Source organism: Podarcis vaucheri (genome assembly GCF_965113315.1).
Source record: "Podarcis vaucheri genome assembly, chromosome: 15".
Classification (NCBI taxonomy): Eukaryota; Metazoa; Chordata; class Lepidosauria; order Squamata; family Lacertidae; genus Podarcis; species Podarcis vaucheri.
The window spans coordinates 16,087,950-16,110,086 of NC_138753.1; the positions used below are offsets into that span (position 1 = coordinate 16,087,950).

Here is a 22,137-nt window from a genome sequence, read left to right on the forward strand (position 1 = left end):
TTCTGAGGTAGTCCTCAAACAACTCCTACTTTCAGAAAGTTCTTCCTAAAGTTTAGTCCTTATGTTTGCTGTTATTTTGTTCATGAAAGCCACCTTTAGCCCCAGAACCTCTTTTGAATGTCAGTTTTTCTCCCCTCTGGAGTATGAAAAAGCAGGCACAGACATCTCTGGGCATGTGCCGAGTGCATTTTGCCTTCACAATCTACGTTGTGTCGGTCACTGCTGAGTTTTGTTCAGAGTGAAATGTCAAGGTGAGTTTTGCACATTACTGAGGAGAACAGCTCAGGTGGCAGAGTTTTGACTCTCCGCCTGCCTGCATTTGGAGACGGGGTTTGATGCCCAGTGCCAATTTTAGAAGAGGCAAGACATCTTCCTGAGAGTAAAGGCCAAGATCTCCTCTCTGTCCCAACATCTTTATGCCTGGAAGCTGAGATGGTTCTTCCCGCCACCTCTAAGCTATGGAACTCATTGCCACAGGAAGCAGTGATGGCCGCCAACCTAGATGGCTTTAAAAGAGCATTCAAGAAATCTATGGAGGAGAGGGGCTAATAACAATGATGGCTGCTCTCTGCCTCCAAAATCAGAGGCAGCAATGTATCTGAATACCAGTCGCTGGAAACAACAGGAGGAGAGAGGGCTCTTGTCCTGGGGTCCTGCCTGCAAGTTTCCAATTGGGGCATCTGGTCGGCCACTGTGAGAACAGGATACTGGACTAGATGGGACCCCTTTGGCCTGATCCAGGAGGGTCTTCTTATACTGCTACGGGACACCAGTCGCAGCCTACTTGGCATCGAGGCTGTGCAAAGCTTTGCTGCAGCTCTGCCGGAGGAGCTGGAAAGGTCGGCTGAGAGCCGCCCCCACCCTGCTGTTTGTCTGCGGACTGCTCTCACACACAGCAGGCGCCTCAGTTTTCCCCAAGGAGATCAAGGGAGGCCGCAGCGTTGAGCCCACAGCACCAGCTCTCATGCCAAACCCTCGCCTCTTTGACCTGTCGTAAGCTCTGGGAAACAGGCTGGGGGCAATTGGCGAGGATGTCTGGAGTAGAGGGACACACCATCAGGATAGTCAAAGCGCAATGGCCACAGAGAAAGCCAGGGAGGCCAGCTCTTGGGTGTTTTGGGGGGCAGTGAGGTCAACAAGGCCCCTTGAGTCGAGTCGAGGACTGTGGCATCTGGCTAACAGATGCCTATAAATAGGAGACGTTCATGAGAAGCGCCCATCATTGCTCGGGAATGCTAAGAAACCTAACAGATCAGTGCAGTTTTCAAGTCTGTGCAGTTTGCAAAGGTTCGATCCACCATCTTCATTCCAAATGGCATCTGCCAATATCAAAATTTAGATGCAAACGTGCCCTTCTATTATGGATACCAATATCTCAAGAGAACAGACAGACAGATCGTTATCTAGTAGATGTGAGGCATGCTGGAATCGTAGAATTGGAGGGATGAACCCTCTTTAATCCAACAGTGATCTTTTGGTGGCTGTATCTACAGGGCAGGCTTAGTGTGGCTTCCTATTCACTCATTCCTCTCCGGAAATCCTTGCGAACTGATGTTCTGCAAAGGGAGAGAGCAATGAGGGTTCCCTCCCTCCCACACGCCCCAACCGAAACAGCAACTCCCAGAATGCTTTGGGAGACATCGCAACATGTATGAAACTTGATGTAAGAACATAAGAAGCGTCGGTTGGATCAGGCCAGTGGCCCATCTAGTGCCTCATCCTGTTCTTAAAGAGGCCAAACCAGCTGCCTGTGAGAAACCAGCAAGCAGGACCTGAGTTCAAGAGCCTTCTCCCCTCCTGTGGTTTCCAGAAAATGGGATTTGGGAAGCATTGCCGTCTCCAGCCACGGAGGTGGAACAGAGTCATCCTAGCTAGTAGCCATGGAGAGCTCTCGCCTCCACAAATGTGTCTAGTCATCTTTTAAAGCCATCTAAGTTGTGTGCCATTACTGCCTCCTGTGGGAGGGGGTTGCGCTGTTTAAAATATGTGCACTTCCTTTCCTGAATCTTCCAGGTCTCCTTTTGCACTTTGCAGTCTGCATGTTAGTATAGGGTTTCATTTGAGCTTAGACCTTGGCAACTGTTTACAGCCGAGCCACTTGAGAGCAGGGACGGGGTGGAATCCAAGCAAGAAAGACTCTGGGCTCACGCAGAGTGCCTATCTCTTGTTCCTAAATCGCCAACTCTAAACAATTGTTTGTCCGTCTCCAGCTGTAAAATTTCTGGCGGAGGAGGGAAAAAAAGGCACACACCCCGTTTTATTTTCATTTTTAATGAAAAGAAAATACGTAAACATTGCAGCAAAACAATGAGCTCTTCGGAGGGTTTGCTGAGTCCCATCCCACCCTTTGCGTGCAAACGGTTACATCCTTTGCGGGGAGAGCTTCGGTTTGCAAAATGGCACCCCCCCCCATCCCTGAAAACACTCATGATTGCAGCAAACCGCCTGGGGGGTTAGTGAGTTTAGGAAAGAAGTCTATTTTTCCAAATCCCCCATTTTGTTTTTCATAGCAAGCCATGGAAAAATGGGGAGGTGGGGGGGGTGGAGAGAGCATTTTCCAAAAGTTGATTCATTTTCTGGGCACAAACATCAGTGATACAATTAAGCAGCCTTCGACTGTCCTTTTCTGTTTGCTAACAGGGAGTGGGGTAGAGCAGGGCTTAATTAGACTATGGTTGCGATGCTAACTGTCTGGGGAAAATCAAGCACCTCTGAGCATGAGAAGAGTGCCATCCTTTGCAACAGTCCATAAGTATGGCATGCATGGCCTGGAGAAAATAGGACAGAGAAAAGCTCTGCTACCCCTCTCATATTAACACAAGAACTTGCAGATATCCAATGAAGCGGGATGTGAGATGATCAGGACAGATAAAAAGACTTCTTTATGAAGCACAACTCATTCTTGCAGGAGGCCACCATGCTCACCAACTTTAAAAATCATAGGATTTTAGAGTTAGGGTCATCTAGTCCAACTCAGCAATGCAGGAATCTCAGCACACAGTCCCCCATCCAATTTGAAACCAGACCCTCCAAGTGTCCCTATTTTCCAGGGACAGTCACGGGTTTACAGAAGCTCTCCTGGTTTCTGACTTGATGTCTCATTTTTCCTGAGGACATTCCTTCGGATGTCCCTATTTTCATCAGAAAAACGTTGGAGGGTATGGAGTTATGCGACCCCTGAGCCAAGGAGATAAGTAACTGTACAACCTTTCGCAGACATCGGAAAGCAGCTGTATGGGGACTTTTTGTTTAATGTACAGTATAATGCTTTATTATGTTTTAAAATACAGTATGTTGGAATCCGCCCAGAGTGGCTGGGACAACCCAGTAAGATGGGTGGGGTATAATAATAATAATAATAATAATAATAATAATAATAATAATAATAATAATGGAATAGGACGTCTCTATTTTCATTGGACAGATGTTGGAGGGGTATGTTATTTTCAATTCCTCTCCTAACGATCCCTAGCCTTTTTCACGCCCTCCTTGGGAAAGGCATTGTAGGCCTCTCTCTCTATTGCTCGGCAGTTGCAAAACCCAGTGCATTTAGACTGAGGAGACGGCGAGATATAAGCTGAGTGATAAATACAAATAAATCTCAGAGAGTCGTCCGTCTGCGAGGCATCAGATTCTGGCTTGCCAAGTCTCTCCGCGTGCAGCCGCCTCACTTCCTGGAATCGCTCTCCATGACTGCCCAATCCTGAGTCACATTGCACAAGGAGAGTGTGTGTGTGTGTGTGTTGCAACAACTCCATTTTATACATGTTCACTGACAGCCCAGCAGAGCTGTGGTTAGAGAGAGAGAATGATGGCCTGTCTTGCGTCCCCTTTCCCTGGAAATTCAAGAGCAACACTTTGGCAGAGCTTTATTTGTTAAACAAAATCTATATGCCACTTGATCAAGGCTCCAAACGGTTTACGAGAAGTCATCCATCAAAAAACAGTAATTGAAAACATTTGGGAAATGATTAAAATTAACGGCAGACTAAAGAGAGATTTGAAGTACATGCATACATGCCTGGGCAAGCTTGCCTGAGCAAAATCTTTAAGCAGGTGCTGTAAAGAGTGCAGCCGAGGCTCCTGCCTGATGTCAAAAGGCAGGGAGATCCAAAGTTTGGGTGGTGCCGTGCTAAAAGAACAGATTCTCACAAGTGCAGAGGTTGTGTGCCACCTGTAAGTGGGCCAGTTCTGCAGAGCAAAGCAGTTGAGTAGACACATTACGGAGTCAGGTGGTCCTGCAAGGAAAGCGGTCCTAAGTTTTCAACAGGTTTTTGTACCAGTAACAATGCATTGCTACCTTGGCCTGATAGCAAACTAGCCGCCTGTGCAGGTTCCAGCTAAATGTGAGGAAGAACTTTTTGGTAGTAGGAAATGTTCGATAGGCGAGTGGACAACCTTAGAAAGTGGCTGGACGCTCCTCCCTTGGAGGTTTTTAAGCAGAGGTTGGATGGCCATCTGTCATGGATATCTTTTGCTGTGATTCCTACATTGCAGGAGGTGAGATTAGATGACCCTGGACTCCTTCTTAAACTGTGGTGCCCAGAACTGGACAAGCTTTCCCTTGGTGATTCATCTTCTCTGGTCTGGAGAAATAGCTCCTGCTGCCAGAGGTTTTCCGGGGCAGAATCCTGGACCCAATGGGCTGTTTTTGATGGCAGGCCTATTTTCTGGGGGCGGGGGGGGGGGGGCAGGGAGAGAAAGAGAAAAAGAGAAGCATGTTCTGATTACAGGCAAAGGCAGAGGGGAGCTGGCCTGCAGCCACTGACAATTTTGGGAAGGAAACAAAAGATTGTGTTTTTGTTTTGTTTTGATTTGTTTCTTACAAAGGAGACACAGAGAGCTCTAGCGAAGCCAGCTGTGAGGGAAGGCCAGGATTGCTCCAGCCACATACCTAGGCAGATTGAAGCCTCAGTGACATCTGCTGGGCAAGGCAGAAGTGGCACAACTAATTGTTTCCTGGGCAGCAGGTGATCGTGCTGATCTTCCTCAGGAATGGCTGCAGCCCGGCCGTCAGGCACCTGCTATGCACACAGAATCCTGAGTGGCGTCTCCTGGTAGAGCTAGGAGACCCTTGTCTGAAACTCTGGAGGCTCATTGCCTGTCAGTGTAGACACTGCTGATCTATATAATAGAATTGTAGAGTTGGAAGGGATCCCCAAGGGTCATCTTGTCCAACCCCCTGCAAGGCAGGAATCTTTCGCCCAACGTGGGGCTCGAACCCTTGGTGCTGAGATTAAGAGTCTCATGCTCTACCAACTGAGTTATATAGACCAGTGGTCTGACTTTGTCAAAGGCTGTTCTCTGTGCTCCTATTTGGGAAAAGCCTATTTAAACCAGCTCTTTGTCTAGAACCATGAGGACTAGAGTCTTACTTTACTTTTAGTGAAAGCAGTACAGCATCTGCTCTGAAAGCAGAAGGTCCCAGGTTCCATCCCCAATGACATCTGCAGGTAGACCTGAGACTGTCTCTTTCTTGAAACTATGAAGAGCCATTGTCAGTCAGTGTCAACAGTACTAAACTAGATGGATCAGTGGCCTGATTATGTACAAGGTTGCTCCCTGTGTTCCCCATAGAGTAGGCAAAACTGATGGGGAGGGCAGAGGTCCCACATTGGCTGGGATTATCTAGTGTGACGTATTTTCTGTATGACAGTGGTACCTTGGGTTACAGATGCTTCAGGTTACATACGCTTCAGGTTACAGACTCCGCTAACCCAGAAATAGTACCTCGGGTTAAGAACTTTGCTTCAGGATGAGAACAGAAATCTCATGATGGCATCGCGGCAGCAGCAGGGAGGCCCCATTAGCTAAAATGATACCTCAGGTTAAGAACAGTTTCAGGTTAAGAACGGACCTCTGGAATGAATTAAGTTCTTAACCCAAGGTACCACTGAATTATGTATTCATTGTGTTTATGAACCACCTTTTTTCTCCAAGGCAGTGGTGTAGCATAGGTTGCCAATGCCTTGGGCAAGGCAAGTATTGCATCCCCTAAGCCATGGACCATTAGCACAGATGCCAAGAGGAAGTTTTCTAGGTGGGGCTTGGCGATCTCACATGGGGCTGAAATGGACCAAGTTTGGGAGTTGTAGATAACCTTAGGATCAGAGGCAGGCGGAAAAGCAAACACAACTTTTCGCTTGCCTGTTTCTTTGTTTGTTTCGGGCAAGTCTGTGCAAGGGCTCGTTTCTTTTAAAAGAGGCACTTTCTGAATCCAGGGAGGTGGGGATCACGGCATGGAAGAGGACAGCAGCAAGCTGGGAAGTGCCAGTATTTTTTCTTTTGAAATGTTGTGCCCCCTAATAATTTTGCACCCAGGGCCCCTACCCTCTCCTCCCCATGCTAGACCACTGCTCCAATGAGCTCTAGGTGGCGGACATGGTCCCCCTGCCTCATTTAATCCTCACAACAACCCTGTGAAGTAGGTGATGCTGAGAGGCAGTGGCCAGCCCTCAATGAGACCTTCATGGCTGAGTAGGGGCAGAATTCGAACCCTAGTTTCCCAAGTCCTAGTCCGATACTACAGTACATTGGTCCACCAAAAAGGCAGAAGGGGATAAATCTGAGCCTCTTCCTGCTCCTTTCTCCTCCCTCAACGCCATCCCCCCTTGCCGGCAGCCACGCTCCTCCTCGGGTCTCTGTTTATTTCATCACCCTCCTCTTCCCACCCTCCTTCCCTCCATCCGTTTTGGCGAAGCCTCTTGCCTGTTTCCCAGTTCACCCTGGCTTGCATGTCTTGGGGATTTTGGCTTGTGTTGACTTCACTTTGGGCCGCTGTCCAGCAGCCAATTAAGCTAGAATGCCGGAACTTTAAACCAGTTCTAGACCCGCTCCGGAGAACGGGGGAGGGAAGGCGGTTAGAAGAGGCATCGGTGAGTGTTGGGGTGGGAATAGTGTGTGGGGGGGACCAACCTAGAGAGTTTTGCTGATCTGGAGATTGGAGGCCTGTTTCTTATGCTGGTTTCCAGATGTTTTTTCACCGCGCTCTCCAGCACGCCGGAGCAGATGTTCAGGCGGTAGCGCTTAATTGGTGCCTACCCTTGAACATGAGAAGAGGCTGCTGGATCAGGCCACTGGGCCGCCGGGTTGCAGCCTCGTGTTCTCTCAGTAGCTGGCCAGATGCACCACTGGGAAAGCAGGATTTGCCACTTGTGATTCCCAGCATCGCTGCCTCCAACTGTGGAGGAAGGACATAGACATAGACATAGACATAGACATCATGGCTTCAATAGATGTCTAATCCTCTTTGGAATCCATCCAAGCTGGTGGCCCTCGCGGCCTCCTTTTGGAGGGAGTTCCTGAAGAACCTAGGGGGATCCTGCTGGATCAGGCTGAAGGCCCATCTACTCCAGCATCTTAGGAAAAGGAAATGGGTTCAAATGAGAGATTCCGACTAAACATCAGGAAGAATTTCTGGCAGTAAGAGCTGGTGTGGACCCTATTGGAAGGTGGTGGACACTCCTTCCTTGGAGGTTTCAAAGCAGAGGTTGGATGGCCACCTGTCAGGGTTTGGCCTAGGACCCTCGTACCTACGGGACTGCCTCTCCTCGTATGCCCCACATAGGACCTTAAGGTCCGTAAATAACAACACTTTGGAGGTCCCAAGCCTCAGGGAGGTTAGATTGGTTTCAACTAGGGCCAGGGCTTTTTCAGCACTGGCCCCGATGTGGTGGAACGCGCTGTCACAAGAGACTAGGGCCCTGTGGGATTTGATATCTTTCCACAGGGCCTGCAAGACAGAGCCTTCGGCTTAGACTCACTCTGACCCCTTATATGAGATTTGGTATATAAATTTTCCCTTGGCTTTTTTTGCTGGCCCATGTAGGACCAGCATGGATAGCTGGCTTGGGTGAATATCTGAAGTTTTCTCCCTTTATGGTCTTGATTTATGGGCTACTACTAAAATGAGGCTGCATTTTAAGCTGCATTTTAAGCTGCATTTTAATTAACTGTTTGTTTGCTTGTTTGTTTGTTTGTTTGTTTGTTTGTTGTTTTTCTATTACATTTTATTGTAAATTATATTTGGTGTTAGCCGCCCTGAGCCTGGCTCTGGCCGGGGAGGGCAGGGTATAAATTATTATTATTATTATTATTATTATTATTATTATTATTATTATTATTATTTCTTGAGCTGTGGTTCCTGTATTACAGAGGGTTGGACTGGATGACCCTTGGAGGTCCCTTCCAACTGAATCATCTTCACCACCACCTCCCTAGGAGGCGCTGCTGATTCCTCAGTCTCAAGCCTTCTTTGCATGCTCCCAAGTATTGTAGCCTACCTTTCACGGTTGTTGTGTGAAATTACTGCGATAAAGCATGCAACTCTGCTTTTTTGGAGGAGGGGGAAGTGTTATGGAAATTCTGTGAGACACTCTGTGATTTTTACAGAGCTTATGAGAATACGCTCCAAGCTCAAAGGCAGGAGGTGGTGGTGCAAGATTGGGCATGGCTCCTCTGCTCCTCTGAGTCGCACTGTGGCTCACGACTTTGATTTGGCGATGGACTGGGGTTTTGCTGCCAATGCACAGCTTGACTCGCTTGCTTGAGCCGTCCATGAGTCTTTGCTCAGTTGCCTCATCTCCCTTGGGTGCAGGTTCAGTGGGGGTGCTTGGGCTCATGGGGAGGGGAGATTGAGAGGGCCCTATCCTTTGACTGGCTGTCTTTTCCACGGTTTGAAGAGAGGGAAAACAATCTTCAGAGAATGGCCCCAGTGTTAATTAGCTAATTAGGGGGATGCTGAGAAGGTGTGTGTGTGTGTGAGAGAGAGAGAGAGAGAGAGAGAGAGAGAGAGTCCTTCATTTTTCCACCCCCTAAAAAATTAAACCTCTTCACAGCCCAACTTGGCCTTTGTTTGACAATGGAACAAACTCCCTTGGGAGGTAGTGGACTTCATTGGCGGCTTTTCAACAAGAGTTTAGAGATTCTTGAGCTGTGATTCCTGCATTGCAGGGGTTGGACTAGATGGCCCTTGGGTACCCCTCCAACTCATAGAACTGTATTCTATGATTCTATGTATCTGAGGCCCCTCCAGATGTTTTGGACTGAAACATCCTCCAACCTCATCAACAGGGAGCTGTGCTCCCACCAGCTGAATTATCACATGACCACACTGACTGGGGCTGATGGGAGATTTATTTGTTTATTTATCTATTAAGATTTACACACTGCTTGATTGCAAAAAAACCCGCAACCCTCTCAAAGAGGTTTACAAAAAGATAAAACGATGAACTTATCCGTAAGAAAAATTAACAACAAAAGTTAAGACTTTCTGAACGTTAAAATAACAATAGCAGATTAAGAACTAGAAGCAGATTAAAATTCACATCAATTTTCTAAACATCTGAGTGGGCTTGTCTAAACAAAAATGTTGCTAGGAGGCACCGAAAAAGGTACCTGGACTGTTTATGTATGTGACAACAGCTGCAAGGATGCTACTAGCCCAAAGATGGAAAGAACCAACAGTCCCGACTAGGGAAGAATGGCAAGCCAAACTGCCGGACTATGCTGAAATGGCAAAACTGAATGGGAGACTCAGGAATCAAGAAGATAATGACTTTAAAAAAGAATGGGGGAAATTCATTTACTTAGGAGACCATTGTAAACAAATTAAAACATTAGCTGGACTTTAAAAATAAGTTGTAAAGGAACGAAAGGTATGGATAATTTAGAGAGATAAAAATTGTGGAGAATGTAATATGTAGTTTTAGAAAAAATATTTTAAGGACCCATGCAGGGGACGGGGGGGGGGGGGAAGCCACAAGATTCAGAGAATCTCATATATGGATATGCTGAAAGTTTTTTCTTTTGATTCTTTTGAATTTGTTCCTGTAAAAACCAATTTAAAAATTATTTAAAAAGAAAAGAAAAATGGTACAGGGAAGGTACATGCTTGGTATCAAGAGGCGGGGAGTTCCAAAGTGTAGGAATGGGGATTATGTAGTCCAAGTCATCTAGAGGGCCCCAGGAGGTTGGTCTAATTCCTCACTCTGCCAGCTGCCGCTGCTCTCCCTACTTGGCAAGGGCACTCTCCAGATTTCCTAGTGGCCATCCCATAATAAATCATTGCCATTGGGGGTGGGGCAGGAAAGGGGGAGGTGCCCACTTGAGGCGAAGAGCACAGGGGCAGAAAATTCCAGTTTTCTTTGCTACCCCTTCACAACTTATCCAGAGAGCAGATATGTTTGGGTGTTGCCATTCTTTCGTAACTACCGCCAGATCTGCATTCGATTGACTCTCTCTCTTTTTTAAAAAGAAAAGGAAAAGGAAAAGCCTTCTCTCTTGTTAACAGAATGTTCAAAGCTTTAGAGGGAAGAGATTGATGTGTGCAACTGTGTGGTTTGCATTTCTTTCTGTATACAAGCAAAGCAATGTCACGCCATGTGGTCCACCTACAGGAAAGATGGGCAACATCTGGAGAGGGGGATCCAGATGTGCTTGACTCCAGCTCCTGGCATCTGGCCTCGGGGTTGATGTTAAGAGCTGGGAATCCACCACATACCTGGAGACCCCCACAGATCTCCCCCAACCATGACCTGAAAACTCAGCTTGGGAGACTGGCTTTTTAAAAAGCCCTTTCAAGAAATACGAATATAAGAAGTCTGTTGGATCAAGCCCATGACCCATCTAGTCCAGCATCCTGTTCTTACAGTGGCCGGATACCTGTGGGAAACCCATATGCAGCACCTGAGCGCAAGAGCCCTGTCCCCTCCTGTGGCTTCCAAAAACTGGTATTCAGAAACATTGCTGCCTCCAAGGTCCCTCGCTGGAGCCCCAGACCCTGGGCTGACAAAAGGTCCCCTCCCTTTGTTGCAGCAAAAGAGAAGCACTCTGCTGGTGCTCAGGAGCAATCCTCTTTCTTGCTCCTACTTCAGAAGGGCCTTCTGGATCAGGCCAGAGTCCCAGCTAGTCCATCATCTTGTTCTCATGGCGGCCAACCGGATGCCTCTTCCGGGGAACCCGCAAGCAGCATTTGTGCACAATTGCACTCTTCCTTCCTGCAGTTTCCTGCAATGGGCATTGGGAAATATTGCTGCCTCTATCTGCGGAGGCAGAGCAGAGCCATCCTGGCCAACAGCCATCTATAGGCCCTTTCCCCCATGTATTTGTGCAATACTTATTTGAAGCCCAGTCGGTGGCCATCACTGCTTCCTGTGGTAGGGAGTTCTGCAGTTTAACAATGTGCTGCGTGCAAAGTGCTTTCTTTTACCTGCCCTGAATCTCCCGACATCCAGCTTCCTTGTATGTCCAATGTCACGAGAGGGGTGGGGGGAATCTTTCCCTTATCCACTTTCCCCATGACATGCATGCTTTTATTTTTTTATTTTTTACCAACAACCAAACACAAAGAGTGAAACCCCCCAGGCGGCTGATACATTGGGTATACATAATCAATAATAACTTATTTAAATCAACCATGTGTACAATTTTATATACGTTAAGATTCCTCCATCCACAAGGACATGCATGCTTTTATAAACTTCTATCAGGTTGCCTCTTACATTTTCTCTCAATGAAAAACCCCCTTGGAGGAGGGTCGCTCCATCCCCTTAGGCTGCTCTGCTTGGCCTTTTCTGAGCCACAGGCTGGGGCTGGCATTGCAAACAGGTTCTGTGGCTGAGCCCCGTCTCAAACGAAGCTCTGTGTGGGAGACAATTCAGTTTCTCCCAGGGCTTTGCTTCCAGCTGAGCATCTTTGCGCTCCCACCAGCCACACCAATAGCTCCTTGGCCCGGAGGGAGCCCTTCCGCAATCAGACGGTTGAGAAGAGGTCAGCTCTGTTGTTCGACTCCCAGGGCAAAGCATGTTGAACTTAAACACAAGTGTTTATTTAAGAGGGGAGGAGCAAGGAAGGCGTATTGGCTGGGCTGGAGGGCGAGAGAGGGGGGAAGAAGGCAACATGAAAACAAAGGGTGAGCTGTTCGGGGCATGGTTGCGCAATCCTCACGGAGGGTCAGAGGCAAAGCAGGATTCCACCCCGGAAAGCCAAAGTGCTGTCAGTGACTGGAGCAGCTGCTGACACAGGCCAGAGATGGTGGGAGCGGGTTGTGCAAAAGAGAGAGCACAGATCTTAACACGATACTTGCCGCATTAAGTATTCCTCTTTATGCATCCAGGAAACTAGCAGATCACACTTGCGAATTTGGTTCATAGAATCCCAGAATTGTAGAGGTGGAAGGGAACCCCAAAGACCATCTAGCCCAACCCCCTGCGATGCAAGAATCACAGCTAAAGAACCCTTGACAGATTGCCCTTGGACTTGTGCCCTGAGCCCTTTTACTACCCAGCAATGCTCCTGAGTGGCAGGAAGATGGGAGCGGGGGGGAAGATGGAGGCCAAGGGAGTCTTCTAAGCCTCTCAATACTTTTGTCTTGGATGGGCACGAATGGGGTTTCCCTTCATCACCAGCTATGAGCCAATCAAACTCTCCTTTCCTTTCCAGGGGTCCCAGGTGCTGGCGTTGGAGTTCCCGGGCAAGGCTACTACCCAGGTAAGGGGGTGCTACTACCTGCTGTGTTTATCTTTGTGTTACAGATGTCACCAAATCCACCCGATTTTATTTGTGTGTGGAATTTCTCTGCCCCTTCCCGCAATAAGCCACCCTTCTCAAAGCCCCTTTCTTGCAAGAAAAGGGTCACAAACAGGAATAATGGGGCGAGATAATGCACTGCCCTGTGGAATTCATGCATGCATTCTTCCATTTGTCTGGCTGATTAATTTCTGATCCTGCTGACACACCCTCTCCCTAAGCGTCCCAGGGGGAATCGCATCGTCTTAAAACGCAATCTCAAAATAATGCATAATCAGTCAATGATTGCTGGTGCGGTATAGTGGTCAGAGTGTCGGGTTAGGACCTGGGAAGCAAGGGTTTGAATCTCCCACACCACCACGAAGTTCCCTCGGTGACTTTGGGCCTGTCACTGCCTCTCAGCTTAGCGTACCTCATAGGGTAATTTGTGGGGATTAAATGGGGGGGGGAAACCATGTATGCCACTTTGAGCTCATTGGACAAAAAGGTGGCTATAAATGCAATCGATCAATCAACAAACTGTCAGTCAACAACAGCAAATGCTACAATTGATAGCACCATTTGCAGCGGGTGAGGCCCGTGGCCCCCTGATTGTTGCTGAACTACATCTCCCATCCTCACCCCTGAGCTACTCTTGCTGGTGCTGAAGTTAGTTTCAGTTCCAGTGATGGGTGCTGCATAAGCCTGCTTGCGATGGCTAGGCGCTGTTTGAGGGCCCCTCCTGGGTCTCCTGAGACAACCGTCTTGATCCCTACAGGAGCTGCTGGCGTAAGAGGACTAGGAGGACTTGGTGGGGCAGGTGAGTCCCTGGAGGAGGGAAAGGATGCTCTCTGCCTCCTGCGCTTGAGCGACCGAACAGTTTAGAGGATAATGCATGGGGCAGGGAACACAGGTGGCGGTCCTTTCCCCTGTTTCACCCATGGATCAGTGGCTACTTCTCAGGACAGCTGCATTGAACCTAAACTGAACCAAGGATCAGAAAAGGGCAACCCAAACGATTGAGGAGGTGCAGCAAATCCCCCACGGGGAAAGGTTGCAGCATTTGGGACTTTTTAGTTTAGACTAAGGCAAGCAAGAAGAGCTTGTAAAATTGTGCATGGCATGGAGAAAGTGGGTAGAGGAAAGCTTTCCTCTGTCTCTCAAAATGCTGGCATTCCTGGACATCTAATGAAGGAGAACAAGGGAAGATTCAGAACCTGCAAAAGGAAGGACTACTGGATAGCTTAGTTGGTCAGAGCGTGGTGCTGATGATGCCAAGGTTGAAGGTTTGATCCCTATAAGGGATGTCTGCATATTCCTGCATTTCAGCGGGTTGGACTAGATGGTCCTCAGGGTCCCTTTCCAACTCCATGATTCTTCATGCATTGCATAGTTAAACTCTGAAACTCTCTCCCACAAGAGGCAGGGATGGCCACCAATTTGGACAGCTTTAAAAGAGGGTTAGGCAAATTCATGGAGGACAATAAAGCTCTTGACGGCTACTAGCCAAGATGGCTATGCTCTGCCTACATACTTGGAGGCAGCAATGCTTCTGAATACCAGCTGCTGGAAATAGCACCTATAGGGTGTCATGTTGGCTGCCCATGATATACTTTGGAGCTTAGCATCAGACAGTTGGGAAATGTGAGTGGGGAGTCTTCAAAGTCCATTTTAAAGTCTTCAGGGTAGCACCCATGTTTGCCTTTCTGGGGAGGGAATTCCACAGAATGGGGCCAGTCACCATGAAGGCCCTGTCTCTCTTTATGTCCACCAATCTGGTTCACATTAGGGAAGTGTGAGGACAGGGAATTTCAGGCCTTGGTGCTGGATGCAGCCCTCTATGTGGCCCCTGAGACCCTCATCTGCCCTGCACCTGCCCGGAGTTGTATTGCCTAGCAGGGATGGGTTCTTGACCTGAGAGGTTGCCTCTTGCTTGCTTGGATGGCTCTGAAAGTAGTGTGTGTTTTTGTGGGTGTGAGAATTTCTGAGTGTCATGGGGCTCAGGTGCAGCCTACCATACAGTGGTAAGGACCCCAATCCATTGCTCTGCCCACATTTGCTTTTGGGGACACTTCTCCTGACATTGGCGCTCATCTAACTGTACCCGATGCCTCCCTTTATCCCCAGGATTTGGAGCAGGAGCAAAGCCCCCCAAACCAGGTAAGTGGCCATCTCTACTTCCCCTAATGCTCTTTGCGATTGACATGGTCTCTCCTCTCTTGTTGTGGCTACTAAATGGGGAGAGGAGGAGGAAGAGGCAGCCCAGTGGGCTTACTTGTGTACTCCTCTCCCCAGCTTCTGTACCAGGGATGGGGGGAATCTGTGGCCCTCCAGATGTTGACCACATCATGATCGGCCACTGGCCATGCTGGCTTCCAGGCATGGGCATAGCCAGGATTTTTGTTAGGGGGCGGAGCAGGCCTTTTGTTGGTGGGAGAGGGCAGAACCTCAGTTTGCTATGTGTTTTATTGATTTTTTTATTGATTTAGGGGGGCAGCTGCCTCTCCCTGCCCCCCTGGCTATGCCCATGCTTCCGGGGCTGGTGGGATATGGATAAGGTTTGGAAAAGAGCAAGGGGATAGAATGTCTCCCCTGTGAGGAATGGTTGCAGCCTCTGGGGATTTTTAGTTTAGAGGAAAGGAAAGCAAGATAGACCTTTATAAACTTATGCACAACCTCAAGAAAGTGGATAGGGAAAGGTTTTTTCCCTCTCTCTTATAACATTGCAACTTGTGGACATCAGGTGAAGCTGAATGTTGGAAGATTTGCGACAGCTAAAAGGAAGGACTTCTTATTCCAGCATTTGCAGGGGGTTGGACTGGATGACCCTCGGGGTACCTTCCAAGTTCTGTGGCTCTGTGATTCACGCAACACATGGTTAAACTGTGGAACCCACAGTTCCCACAGGAGGCAGTTATGGTGAGCAGCCTAGATGGCTTTAAAAGAGGATTGGATAAATTCAGGGAGAAGAGGGCTATCATTGGCTACTAGCCAGAATGGTCAGAAGCACTGATGCTTCTGAATTCCATTTGCTGGAAACCACAGGAAAGGATAAGGCTTTTGTGTTTATGGCATTTCGTGGCTACTGTGAGAATAGGATGCTAGGCTAGATGGGTCCTCTGTGGGCTGATCCAACTGCAGGACTTCTGACGCCCTGGCTTCTTTTCTCCTCTGCAGGTGTCGGAGGGGTTGTCGGAGGCACTGGAGCACTAGGTAAGCTTGCCCTGAGCTCTCCAGCTGTTTCCTGGGAAGGTCTGGCTGAGAACAGGGATCTCAGACCCATCACCGGCTCTTCTAGGGCTCCCAAGCTGGTGAGAGGGAATTGTTTGGAGGATATGCAGAGCACTGGCTCAGCACAACTGCTGCCTGGGGCAAAGCGGAAAGATGCCACCTTATCCCATTCTATGCTCAAAAGCAGACTGGCAGCTGAGTCTTACTTCAGCACTGGCAATGGGGACAGCACCCTGTGCTGCATGTGAGGGCAGAATGCCTGCTTGACCTAGTGGTTCTCAAAGTGTGTGGCATTGTGCCCATGGGGTGGGCTTACCTAGGTGGGTACTAAGAAGGAAGCACAGAGGCTGGAGGTGAAAACGACTATCAGATTTTGAAAAGTTGGCATCACTGAATCATCAATTTTCTAATTGGATTTTGAATAAATGCGCTTTTAATTGTTGCTGCTTTGAATTTTATTGTGTTGTTATCTGCCTTAGTGGGTCATGCAGGCTGCTATTTTGAGTAATGCATTTTATGGGGTAGGGGGATGAGTTTATGGGACCAGGGGGTGGACCCCAAATTTTTTTTGGGGGGGACTCCTGGAAGTCGCTCCCACAGGAGTCGGTGATGGCAACCAGGTTGGATGGCTCTTGCTAGTTTAAGAGATGGGCACATAGAAAGCAAGTGGAGCCCAGTGGCTGGACAAAGAGGAGTGGTGGGAGGCAACAGCCAGGGAACCCCCAAGGGAAACCCCCAAGGAGGAAGGCTCAGAGCCTGGGGATTAGTGGCGGGACACTGGGGAGAGGTCAGAGGGAGCAGAGTGGGAGGAGCAACTGGATGCTGTAGGGGCAACAGGGTTTAGTGAGCAGGAAGAGCCTGTGACAGGGTGTTCAGGCTCCAAGGGGTCAAGAGGCTGCAAAAGAATCCAGGGAGTCTCCCTCTCCTGCTGCAACAAACTCCCCTCCCTGCTGGTCTCCAATAACACAGAGAATAATGAGGATGGGGGCAGAGCAGAGGTCAGAGACGCACAGACACAGATGGCTTTGAAAATGACTGGGAGAGGAGGAACCTTAGGAGGGATGGAAGGCAGCTGCTCCATAGGGGCAAGACCTGCTTGGAAGTGTTGCTGAGTTGCATTCAATTTCGAAGAAAGAGTTAACTTCACTGATGACAGAGTCCTGAATCTTTCAAGCTGACCTGCATCTGATTCCAGCCCTGACACTCAGTGCCGCTTTCCTTCTCTGCCCTAGGTGGTGGTGTCTATCCAGGTGGCGCCTATCCAGGAGGTGTCTATCCAGGAGGTGTCTATCCAGGTGCCGGAAGCCCTGCAGCGGCAGCTGCTGCTTATAAGGCAGCTGCCAAGGCTGGTGAGTCAAGGCTGCAGGTGTCTCTGATGATTATGGAGGTTCTTCTGCCTGCCTACTCCGTGGGACACAGAATCCGCGCTCTGGCTGCCTCTCTGCTCCACAATGCAGCCATTGCTTTGCTGGTCTCCCCTCCTGATATTTTCCCCTTAGAAGGCAATCCCCAAACAATCCCTCGGTGGTGATGTTGGGCTGTCGCAATACAGAGATGCAGTCCTTTGAGGAGGCTTCCCATTCTAGTTATTCGAATGCCTTCTCCTTTTTTTTTTAATGATATTTATTAAAGTTTCAGAAAAGGTTACAAAAATAAGAAAAAGAAAAAAAGAAAATACAAAATACAGAAAAATAAAAACAATTAAAAACAAATCAATCTTTCCATGTCTTGTCTTTCATTTACTTGTTTCCCTGACCTCCTCACACCTCCCTTTTTTGTATTCCAGTTCAGTTAGTTAATTCAGCAAATCCTTTCCCTCTTTGTTTTTATCTTAATCCTTTATCTTAATATATTATAACTTTAGATTCTCACCTGTTAACAATCCATTTTTACATACTCCTTTGTAACATTGCTGCTAAAACCACTTAACTTCAATCCGACATCATTCTAACATTCATTAATTTTGCAGTATTTCTGTAAATAGTCTCTAAATTTCTTCCAATCTTCTTCCACCGACTCTTCTCCCTGGTCTCGGATTCTGCCAGTATTCGAATGCCTTCTCTGCACCAGAGGATGCCATCGCTTGTGGTGCAGGGACATAGCAGAACAGGCAGCCTCTTGTAGGCTTCTGGATGAGTCCCTGTTCTGGACAGCAACTCACCCAGAAGCACAGGGAATGTGCTCCTCTGAGAGCAAGTGATTCCTGCTTTTAGGCACTCAGAAAATAAATATTTTGGGTGAGGGGGAAGGCGGCTTTCTGAAATGCGATCATGGCTGCTCCAGCTATGACAACAGGGTCTGAGTTCCTGAGACTCTGTTTGTGTTGTTCCTTAAACAGGCGCTGGGGCTGGTGCAGGTACTGGTGTAGGCGTACCTGGAGCTGGCGTGGGTGTACCTGGAGCCGGTGTAGGCGTACCTGGAGCTGGCGTGGGTGTACCTGGAGGTAAGCTATTTCCAGAGGGTATGTTGCCTTGATCTCCTCGCACCCCAGAGACTTAGGAACACTGGAGAGAGAATTGGCCCATTTAGTTCAGCCTTGGTCTAGGGAGGAGGCGTGGCTTCGAAAGTGCCCACAGAGGCCTGGAAAGCCACATTCAGCCCCCAGGCCTGAGACTCTCTGGCCATCGTAGGGCAAGTGATGTGATATTTCTCTTTCTTTGTCTCCCTCTCGCAGGTGGCGTTTTGCAACCAGGAGCTGGCGGGGCTGGCGTTGGGGCCAAGCCTGGCAAAATCCCTGGTAGGTCGAACGCTGCCCAATCTAAAATCCAGGGGCAACTTGGGGAAGAGCCAGATGTTTTTGTAGTGGACAAGGAAGAAATCTGTGCAGTCTGGTGTGTGAGCTGGAATGCAGCCGGTCCTTTGAAATGGTCACTTCTCCAAATTTTGTGATGCAGATCTCCACCCAAAAGTTTTGTATCCAAAAATAGTGTATCCGTTAGGAGAAAATGGGCACCAAGATCAATGTGTTTGTGAAAACAGCATACAAAAAGTATATGGCACAGATTATCTTGATCCAGAACTAGTGTAGTTTGAAATTTCCTTAAGAGTTTGAACAATAGTTATCTCAGCATCTTTTAATCAACTCCTTCAGACCATTTCTTTTTTTAAACAAAAAGTATTTTATGGTTCTTCCACATAACATATAATAAACATAATTTAAAATACAATTACAGTGGTACCTCGGTTTTCGAACGTAATCCATTCCGGAAGACCGTTTGACTTCTGAAATGTTCGAAAACCGAGGCGCAAAGGGATGGCTGCAAGTTCAATTGAGAAAACTGAAAAACATGCAGCGGAAGCCGTTCAACTTTCGAGGCACATTCGAAAAAGGAAGCATTTACTACTGGGTTTTCAGCGTTTGAAAACCGAAACGTTTGGCTTCCTAGGTGCTCGAAAACCGAGGTACCACTCTAACAGCAGAAATAGCAGCTAGTCTGTAATTTATTTGAGGGAAAGCATAACAACAGCTTAAAGTTGGAACCACCACTTTATTAAGTTTATTAAGCATATTTAAATTCGTAGTCCGCTAGGTCTCTCCAGAAGTTTCCAATGGTCTGGGGAGGTTGTCTCTATTGATTGCCATGTCTTGCATGGGAGATGAATGGCTGCTAGGATAAAGGCCTTGTCTTGCTTTGAGCTGCCCTGACCTGGAAGGTTAATTTCTCAGCAACAGACCATACCTGAGCATACCAGGAATCTATTGACAGACCTGTTGCTGGTCACCAACATTTAGCAACTACTGTATGAGCAGCAAAAATGTCAACACCTCCCAGTGAGATACATGCTGATTTGATTCATCTATTATTCCTAGCAAGGGTAACAAAAGAGTTGGATTTATCGTTCTGTTACAAATTGATCCCGTTTCTTCAAAGATGGCTAGCAATTTCTGTAGGCTGCATGTTGCAGATGCTCCACTGCCTTGGCTCCACGGCTGGTGCTCACAGTTTGTGCTCTCTCCTCGACAGGTGTGGGGATCCCTGGCGTCTTCCCTGGAGGTGTGCTCCCTGGCACAGGTGAGTTCTGTCCCATTCTGGAGAAGGGCCATAGCTCAGTGGTACGGTCTCAACCTTGTATGCAGAGGGTCCCAGGTTTAGTCCCCAAGGCCATCTCTAGGTATGGCTGGGGATGTCCACTGCCAAAAACTCTGGAGAGCTGCTGCCAGTCAGTACCAAGTTAGGGGAACCAGAAGTCTGACTCTCAGGGTAAGGCAGCTTCTTCTGTTTAAATCTGCCCTTGATCTGGAACCATGAGGATTGGAATCTTAGCTCAGCTGCCTTGCAGGCAAACGGTCTCAGGTTCAGTCCTTTCATAGAATCATAGAATTGTGGCTTTGGAAGAGACCTCCCAGGGTCATCTAGTCCAACCCCCATCAATGCAGCAATCTCAGCAAAAGCATCCATGACAGATAGCCATCCAACCTCTGCTTAAAAACCTCCAATAAAGGAGAGTCCACCACTTCTCACGGGAGTCCGTTCTTCTGTAGAACAGCTTACTGCCAGAAAGTTCTTCCTGATCTTTAGCCAGAATCTCCCTTCTTGTAACTTGATGCTATTGGTTTGAGTCCTACCCTCCAGAGCAGGAGAAGCTAGTTGCCTCTTCCATGTGACAGCCTCTGAGATATGAGAAGATGGCTCTCCTATCTCCACTAAGCCTCCTTTTTTCCAGGCTGAACATACCCAGCTCCTTCAACCATTCCTCATAGGGCTTCAACTCCGTATAAGGCAGATATCTGTGTTCTCCCATAGGAACTCAACAGTTCAGCACATGGTGTCAAAAGTCAACACATTCTTAGCACGTCCCATCCTGTTTCCAGTTTCAAGTTCAGCTGTTGAGTGCATTCAAATAAAGACCCACATTTGAAGCCCTGCTGTAGTTTTTAAAAGAGTCCAGCATCTTCTGTTCCTCTTTCAGGGATCCGTTATCCTGGTGTAGGAGTCCTGCCTGGCGTTCCCACTGGAACTGGAGTGAAGCCAAAAGTTCCAGGTAAGCCTTCTTTCCCCTCCCCAATGATGGCTTGTATCCATTCCTTGCTCCAGAGAAGGTGGGGTTGGTCACGTTCAGATGGGCTTTGTTTCTCAAATTATTATGGCAGTTTTCATAGGTAGGAAGTCTCCTGCAGCCGACACTCAAGTCGTCCGGTTGCTAGAACAAGCGTAGCCATTGTGGTGCCTCCAGATGTCATTGGACCCCAACTGCCAGAAGAGCTCATGGGCGTTGTAGTTTGACAACATATGGAGGGCACCATGTTGATTACCCTTGCACTAGAATATGGGCCGTTTCACACATGATGAATGCTCACTACTACAGAACTCCGGCTGTAGTACTTACTTAAGAATATCAGAAGACCCTACTTGGATCAGGCCAGGCACCCAGGGATGGTGATGGGAGTTGTAGTTTGGCAGCATCTGGAGGACCAAAGGTCTCTTGCACTTTGAAATCCACTCTTTTGGCCAAAACGAGCTTTAAATAAAAACTATTATGTGTGATCAGAAAATAAATGTATTTCACATTCATTGCATTTATATACCCAACCTTCCATCTGAGGAATTCAAGGTAGCGCACATAGTTCTCCTCATCCTCATCTTATCCTACCCTGTGAGGTAGGTTAGGCTGACAGAAACTGGCCTAAAGTCACCCATGGACCTTGTGTGGATTTGAACCCTGTTCTCTCCCAGGTCCTCGTCTGACACTAAGCACTAATCAGGCTTCCTCAACTTAGGCCCTCCAGATGTTTTTGGCCTACAACTCCTATGATCCCTAGCTAACAGGACCAGTGGTCGGGGATGATGGGAATTGTAATCTCAAAACACCTGGAGGGCGGAGGTTGAGGAAGCCTGCAATAAATCTTGCAACACTTCAAGCCTTCTGCCGATTGCATTGAAATGTCTTGACCACCATGTATCACGCTGCTAGTCCTGTGTGCGCAAGGACAGCCACTGATCATTATCTCTTTTCCTTTCAGGGGCAGGAGGAGGAGCTGTCAATGGGATCTCTCGTAGGTTATCAAAACACACCTATGCATGTGCCCCATTCCCAACAGAGCCGGGAGGGAAACAGATCGGTCCACCATGGTGGAGTAGGGGGGTGAGAATGGTTGCACTGTGGGAAGCCTCATTTTCTTTTCCTTTGTTCTAGCCTTCGGAGTCTTTGGAGGGCAGCAGCCTGGGCTCCCACTGGGCTATCCCATCAAGGCACCCAAACTCCCTGGTGAGCCCGACACCCAGAACCAAATTGCTGTTGAAAACCCCATTCTGAGAAGGTTCTCTTTACACGATCGAAAAAACGCGAGACATATCTCCCCTCACCTCTTGTTTTTGGCAAGCGAACCAGGCTCTGAGTTTGAGTCCTGTCTGAGACTGTTGACTCACTGTGTGTGACTCGTGCAGGTTACCGCCCGCC

The 22,137-nt window shown here is 48.1% G+C and overlaps 1 protein-coding gene across 7 annotated transcripts in view; it reads left to right on the forward strand.

Moving 5' to 3' along the window:
* The window catches only part of ELN (elastin), a 60,634-nt gene that overhangs the window by 14,269 nt on the left and 24,228 nt on the right, over window positions 1–22,137 (forward strand). For 4 of the 7 annotated variants that reach the window (XM_082201413.1, XM_082201411.1, XM_082201414.1 and 1 more), the window contains exons 2-12: window positions 12,442–12,489; window positions 13,286–13,327; window positions 14,635–14,667; window positions 15,685–15,720; window positions 16,971–17,087; window positions 18,077–18,181; window positions 18,413–18,475; window positions 19,704–19,751; window positions 20,650–20,721; window positions 21,701–21,733; window positions 21,874–21,945. In XM_082201413.1, the coding sequence (XP_082057539.1) occupies window positions 12,442–12,489; window positions 13,286–13,327; window positions 14,635–14,667; window positions 15,685–15,720; window positions 16,971–17,087; window positions 18,077–18,181; window positions 18,413–18,475; window positions 19,704–19,751; window positions 20,650–20,721; window positions 21,701–21,733; window positions 21,874–21,945 (669 nt within the window). Of the gene's footprint in view, window positions 1–12,441; window positions 12,490–13,285; window positions 13,328–14,634; window positions 14,669–15,684; window positions 15,721–16,970; window positions 17,088–18,076; window positions 18,182–18,412; window positions 18,476–19,703; window positions 19,752–20,649; window positions 20,722–21,700; window positions 21,734–21,873; window positions 21,946–22,137 lie in introns of all 7 variants that reach the window. The other 3 variants (XM_082201412.1, XM_082201417.1, XM_082201416.1) reach the window with 3 other exon arrangements.